This window comes from Corvus kubaryi, unplaced genomic scaffold (assembly GCF_017639235.1).
Source record: "Corvus kubaryi isolate FWS band 111438036 unplaced genomic scaffold, C.kubaryi_AGA036_p1.0 33863, whole genome shotgun sequence".
Taxonomy (NCBI): Eukaryota; Metazoa; Chordata; class Aves; order Passeriformes; family Corvidae; genus Corvus; species Corvus kubaryi.
The window spans coordinates 1-7,173 of NW_024580730.1; the positions used below are offsets into that span (position 1 = coordinate 1).

General features: G+C 55.6%; 1 protein-coding gene across 1 annotated transcript; it reads left to right on the forward strand.

Moving 5' to 3' along the window:
• Positions 1-3,026: 3,026 nt before the first annotated feature.
• On the forward strand, positions 3,027-5,698 carry LOC121660371 (olfactory receptor 14J1-like). The gene is made up of 2 exons (XM_042019711.1): positions 3,027-3,239; positions 4,483-5,698. Exon 2 carries the CDS (start codon positions 4,506-4,508, stop codon positions 5,481-5,483), a length of 978 nt encoding a protein of 325 aa, XP_041875645.1. The 5' UTR covers positions 3,027-3,239; positions 4,483-4,505; the 3' UTR covers positions 5,484-5,698.
• Positions 5,699-7,173: the final 1,475 nt, after the last annotated feature.

Here is a 7,173-nt window from a genome sequence, read left to right on the forward strand (position 1 = left end):
CAGCTGAGCCAAAAAGGCCCCTCTGGCAGCTCTATGATTCGCCCCAAACCGGGCCAAGAGACACTTCCCAGACGAAGTCCAAGAAGCGGGTGTTTGCTTTATTCAGCACGCTGGGTGTGCGGGGATCACTCCTCCAAACACCCACCCCAGGCACACGGCAGATTACAAGATGTGGTTCCATTTCATGCATATTCATTGTTTTCCCTAGAAAAGGTGTGGTTACGCAAACCATTTCTCAGCACTCGTTATTATCAGTAGCACACGCGGAGCGCAGGCCCAGGGCTCCCTGGTGGTCGCGCTCAGGAAGGCTCGGTGGGCATTTGATGAAGGCTGAACGTCTTCTTCGCTCTGCACTTTTCACCTTTCTCCTCTCAGCATGCGCAGTGTCTTGTCAGCTCTTTCAGCAGTTTCTTCACTGGTTTCAGCAGCTGTGTTCCTCATTTCTGCAAGCTTTGTTCCCTATCTCTTGCCAAGTTGTTCAGATGGCTTCTACACCGGTTACAGTGTATTTTATTCTTGCCCAAATATGCCTAAGTACAATGATTTTAACCCTTTCACTTGGGCTTGGCACACACTGGAGGAGGGTGTCTGTTTTCAATGAGGAAACTCAGGAGTTATGAATGTATTGTGATGTTGGCTTTTCGCATGTTACATAATGTTAGAAAAACTTTACCTCAATGATATAGAATGTCTACTCTTTATGTAGTCAGTTTAGAAAAGATAGGCAGAGAAAGTCTTTACATTCCTGGAGTATCTTATCAGAGAAGAAGAAAACCAAAAACCAAAGAGAAGAATTTTTGGAGGGAGCAGAGACGGAATGGAGCAAAAGAGGAAGATAAGGCTGATGGGATGATACATAGAAACTCCAAAGAATTTATGTATCATGCATGATTGTGATGAATATGCAATAAGAGATTATTGCTTTTAAAGGCAGTCTTTTGGATGTAAAGGTGTGCCTTTGGCTCTCTGCCAAAGCACCCAGCCATAATACCCTTTTTGCTGTTGCCTCCTAATTGTCCCTTTTATTAAACTTTTTAAAAATTTTACAAAGAATGAACCTCATTTTTCACATCAGGGGTTTTAGATTGCTTCAAAAAAAACCCCAAGAACCCTCCCTCTGCCTGAGTGCAGCCAGTTCTCCAAGCAAAGCAGGTCCCAGGTGAGTGAGGAGAGACAGGATGGGCTTGGGAATGTGGAGCAGGGTTGTTCACACTGGGTCAGACCTCAAGGCACAGCTTCTGTGACCAGGCCAGACCTCCTTTGGAGAGACCCTGGATCAATATCAGTCACAGAATGCTGCAATCACCTCTTCTCTAAAGAGAAAAGTAATAAAATACACCCCTTAAAATAGGAATGAGTATTTCTTAGAAGCTCTTTGAAATACTTCTCCGTAACTGGAGAAGGAAACCTTCCTAATGAACTGCACCAGGCCAGAGGGAAATCAAGGCAGAGCCAGGGTTTGTCAGCACTTGCTTGATCCTAATGAACCCCGTGGTGCATTTGGGACTGAGCCCTTGAAGCTCAGGGCCTGAGAGGAGATTGCACAAACCTTTCCAGGAGTCAAAGGCAGAGGAAACACCCAAAGTGTCTCAAGGCATTGATGGGTCCCTCTGAGGTCCATCCCAAAGACAGGCTCCTCATGGACTCCTTGGAGGAGAGAATTGGAGGCTGGGGTTGCCCAAAAACCTCTCAGAGCCTCAGTGTGGGAAGGAAAATCCAAAGTACCTTAAAACCCTTGAGTATCTCAGAGCATTAATGAACCCCACTGAGTGTCAATGCAAAGCTCTCAAGGGACTCATTAAAGTAATTGGAGATAATTGGAGGCCATGATTGTACAAACCTCTCAAAGACTCAGTGTCAAAAAGAAGTACTTAAATTAACCCTGAGTACCCTGAAGCATTGATGAGCCCCACTGAGTGTTGTTACTGACAAAGAATCTCCAGGGACTCATTAGAGCAGATAATTGGGGGCCAGGATTGCACAGAGCTCTCAGAGGCTCCCAGGCAAAAGCCAAAGCCAAAGTCCTTTGAAAACCCTGCAGTCCCTGGGAGCATTCAGGAGCCCCCAGGGCCATTCCTGACCAAGGCTCCCCAGGGACTCCTTCCAGCAGATCCCTGAGGCCACTGGGATGTGGGGGGATGCTGAGGGCAGGACAAGGGGCTGACAGTGCCCAGCCTTGCTGGGGCTGTGCCAGGAGGCCCCAGGGCCTCAGGACAAGGTGTCTCCTCCCAGCCCTTGGTGGCCCAGACGCTGCTGTGCCCCAGGGCACCAAGACTTAGCTTCTCTTTGTCCCCCCTGTCATCCCTGCCTCCAGTTCTCTGCTCTGACTGGAGCCTGGGGACACTTTCTCAGTCGTGTCCCTCACTGGGACCCATGAAAACTTCCAGAAACTTTGAAGTTCATTCTGACCGGAATTCTTGAGAGGTTTCTGCCAGTCCCTGTCAGGGACTGATGTTCAGGGCCTCAGCACCAAGGCCCGAGAGGGTCATTCCAGTCCTTGTGCTGTGTGTGTGCTGCTGAGCTGGGCCAGGCTCCTGGCACAGAGGCAGCTCCTGGCAAGCGGCAGCGCTGCAGAGAGACAGCTCTGGCCAGGAGCAGCTCCTGGGCACAGCCCAGCAGGGCTGGGGCACTGCCTGCAGCCAGCCCGGGCACAGCACAGAGGCACACAGGGCTTAAACTCAGCCGGGGCTGGGAGCCTAGAGCAGAGCTCACTGAGGGCTCCTCAGAGCAGAAATCCTCACAGCGTTTGAAACAGTCATTGTCTGGCTGTGGGAAGAGAAGCTGCAGCTCCTGGAGGCATCTCCTGAAGCTGGCCCATCCCACAGCTTTAGGACCTTTCCGGAGCACTCTCAGAGTTGCTGCAGTCTGGGGGATGTGGCCCTAGGGCCGGGCTGGGTTGCCCTGCTGCAGCACCCGAGGCCCAGCACAAGGCAGCTCCTGTTGCCGGGCTCTGCTGCGGGGCTGAGCAGCCGGGGCTGCAGCCAGGGGTGCCCAGGGCTGTCCTGCAGAGCAGGGTCCTGCAGCCCAGGGCGCTGAGCTGGGGCAGGGACTCTGCTGCCTGCCAGGGGCAGCTCTCAGCCAGCCCAGGGAGCTGCTGCAAGCACTGGGGGAGAAGCTGTGGGGGGAAGGAGCGACCCTGAGCAGGGCAGGTGCTGCTGCTGAGAGCTGCTGCCTGGGGCAGGGCTGCTCCCAGCTCCAACCAGCCTGGGCACAGCGCCGGAGGACACTTCCCAAAGAAGGTAAGCCTGGGATTGCTGTAAAGATCAGGAGCTTTCCTGAGACTGTTTCGATTTCCTGCTTGGATCAGGGTGGGAAGGTTGGGGGATGAGAGAAGCAGAACAGGAGTTGTAATCCCAGAGTCACAGAACATTCTGAGTCTCTGCCCGGCCCTCTCAGGCACAGCACCACGTCTTCTCTTGTTTCTGCACTCCCCATGTATTGTCACTGTTATCTGGTGCTCTCAGGGAGGCTCTGGGGTTTGCAGCAGCTGAGTCAGGCACTGACCTTGGGATTCCTGCCAGGCAGGGCTGTCCATGGCAATGGGGTGTCCGGGCTTCCCTGTGCCCTGTGGGGCTGTGGGCAAAGCAGTCCATGGGAAAGGGGAATGAGCTGAACCTCTCTCCCTGAGATACCATCATGGGCATACCCAGGACTATCCTCGCTGTGTCCTCCCAAGCTCTGAGCTGCCCTCCTGGGTGCAAATCTGTGCCAGAGCCTCTCGGAGTGCCCTGAATGTCCCCCGGGGAAGTGCAGAGATGCCACAGCTGAGGAAATGCTGCTGAGTTTGCCAAGGGCACCGTGAGTCTCTGGCAGAAGGGGGTGCTGACACCTTGCCCAGAGACCTATAGAGAGGGTGAGACATTCAGGGATCCCTCTGCTCTGGGCAGGGTCTGGTTTATTCCAGGGTGACCCGGGAGTGTGACTGTGCTCTGATTGCAGCCAAAGGGGCAAGCCCAGGGCACTTGGGAACAAGCCCATGCAGCCCCTCAACTTGCCCTCAGCCACAGGGAATCCTTTGCCTCTCACCTCTCTCAGTGGCAAACTGGGAGTGCAGCAGAAATGCTGGGGATTTCTGACCTCAGAGAACCAGGAATGATGTGTGGGTAGGAAAAGAATTCCCTCCATCTCCTCCCTGCCATTCCTGTCCTGTAGACCTGGGAGTGCAGATGGTACCAAGCCTGTCTGCATGAGGAGTGGTTCCACTGACAAATCCTGACTATCCAGCCTTGTCCCTCTGCCACACGGCCACAAACCCAGGGCAGCAGGGCAGGGATGGCTCCTTGAGAGCCCCCACACACAGGCCTGGCTGCTCCTGGCACACTCAGACAGCACAAGGGGAGCTCAGGCAGGGCCCTGGGTGAAGGTTTTCCCAGAGCAGGAACAAGGGTGGGGGAGTCCCAGCGGGACAGTCTGCAGGGAATGGCACAGGTTTGGCTCCAAGCAGCCTGTCCTGACTTGTCACCGTCCTTTCTCCATGAACAGGTGCCCATGGCCAGAGACAGCAAATGTGCAACAGCAGCTCCATCAGCCCCTTCCTCCTGCTGGCATTGGCAGGCACACGGCAGCTGCAGCTCCTGCACTTCTGCCTCTTCCTGGGCATCTCCCTGGCTGCCCTCCTGGGCAACGGCCTCATCATCAGCGCCGGAGCCTGCGGCCAGCACCTGCACAGCCCCATGTTCTTCTTCCTGCTCAGCCTGGCCCTCACTGACCTGGGCTCCATCTGCACCACTGTCCCCAAGGCCATGCACAATTCCCTCTGGGGCACCAGGCACATCTCCTACTCAGCATGTGCTGCTCAGGTGTTTTTCTTTCTGTTCTTCATTTCAGCAGAGTATTTCCTCCTCACCATCATGTGCTACGACCGCTACGTGTCCATCTGCAAAGCCCTGCACTACGGGACCCTCCTGGGCAGCAGAGCTTGTGCCCACATGGCAGCAGCTGCCTGGGCCAGTGCCTTTCTCTACGCTCTCATGCACACGGCCAATACGTTTTCCCTGCCCCTGTGCCAGGGCAATGCCCTGGGCCAGCTCTTCTGTGAAATCCCACACATCCTCAAGCTCTCCTGCTCCAAATCCCACCTCAGGGAACTTGGGCTCATCGCTGTCAGTGTCTGTTTGCTCTTTGGCTGTTTCGTGTTCATTGTTTTCTCCTATGTGCAGATCTTCAGGGCCGTGCTGAGGATCCCCTCTGAGCAGGGCCGGCACAAAGCCTTTTCCACGTGCCTCCCTCACCTGGCCGTGCTCTCTCTGCTCCTCAGCACTGTTATGTTTGCCCACCTGAAGCCCCCCTCCATCTCGTCCCCATCCCTGGATGTGGCCCTGTCAGTTCTGTACTCGGTGGTGCCTCCAGCCCTGAACCCTCTCATCTACAGCCTGAGGAACCAGGAGCTCAAGGAGGCCCTGAGGAAACTGATGACTGGATACTTTTCAGAAGCAAAGAAGTGCCTGTTTTCTGCTGCATATTTTTCAGAATGGAACTCATGACTGGCCCAGTCTGCCTTCTCAGGTCTTTGGTGGTGGTCAATGGCTTCTTCTCGCCATAATTTTGTGCTCAGTGAAATGTTTTTATTCATCCCTCATCTAATTCCCTCTCTGCCTCTTGAATTTGATTCAGAAACTCTGTGAACTCTGTAAAATCTGTAAAATTTGTGCTATTGCTATATTTAAACAAAATAAACTACCTGTCAGGGCCTTGGTTATCTGGGATCCCAACTCTTGACACCTGCATGAAGTTATAGGGGAGAGGGGGAAAAGAGTCCCAGCACAGCAGCACAACCAGGGACAATGACTCTTTCCACATCTGCTGTTCCACACTCTCCTCCCCAGCCCTTCTGTGGGCGCAGGGCCAGAGTGCTCGGGCAGCTCGGTCACTGTCCTGCTGTGTGTCCGTGCTTTGACCACAGGCAGGGACAGGCCACGGGCACTGCTGAGACACAGCTGGGCTCCACCACAGCAGCTCCATCAGCAAAGGACACCTCCTGGAGGCAGGGCAGGAAGGATTAGGTCTTATTTCGTAGTTGCCTCAGCAACAAAACCTAAGGGTCTCAATGTTTTGCTTGTTCTCCCAGGGCTCAGTGGGGTGAGATCAGGGTCCCAGGGCGGCCTTCAGGGGACTCAGATCTGGGTCAGCTTTTGTGTGTTGATGGCCAGTGCCCATCAGATGGTGAATGGTCAGTGCTGAACCCTCCTGGGGCTCTCCAGCTTGTGCCAGGGCTGATGGCAGAGGAATGTTTGTCTGGACGGCCTTGGGAACTGCCAGGAGAACACAGGGGAGCTGCAGGGACAGTGTGTGCCAGGGCTCAGCAGTGAGTGGAGCTCACTGGGCACAGGCCTGTCCAGGATGGGGTCATGGAGAGATAAAGGGCTGAATGTCTGCTGTGAGCCATGAGAGCTCTGCAGCCCAGGGGACACAGCAGGTACAGGGAAAGGAGTCTGGGCAGGGACTCGTCTGACCCTCGGGGAGCTTCCCCAGGAGGATCCAGGGCAGCCCCAAGGCCATGTGGCAGCCCTGGAACAAGGCAGGCACCCCTGAGCACCCTCCATGGGCACAGCAGAGCCTGTGTGGGAGGGCTCAGTGCAGGGAGCACCAGCAGCTGCCTCTGTGTCACAGCTGCAGCAGCCGAGCCCAGCAGAGCCAGCCCATGGCCCCGGGCAGCACAACCCCCATGCTCTGCAGAGCAGCACCCCCAGCTCAGGGCTCAGGGCAGCAGGGCAGGGGCTGCAGCAGTGGCTGCTCAGACCAGCACAGACGTGTTCCCCTGGGAAAGGCTCTGTGGGGAGCTGGGATGGGCCAGGAGCAGAGCAGGAGCCCGTGTGTGTGCACAGGAGCCCTGGCAAGAGGCTGCTCTGTGCCTGGGCCAGCAGGAGCTGCCTGAGGAGCCCCAGGGCCAACTCTCTGCTGCTGTGCTAGCCAGTGGGGCTGGCCCTGGGGCTGCAGGAGCTGCCCGAGCTGAGGATCTCCTGAGCATTCCAGACAGAGTCGCTGTCCCTGACCTGCAGTACCTCCAGTTCCTGCTGCAGGGCCAGACCTGACTCTGCTGCTCTGCAGGGGCAGGGAGAGCTGGACTGGGCAGTTCCAGGGAGAGGAAAACAATGGACCCCTGGTTATACGAGTCCCCACAGCATCACACTGACCCCTTGGTTCCATGAGCCCCACAGTGTCACAATGGCCCCT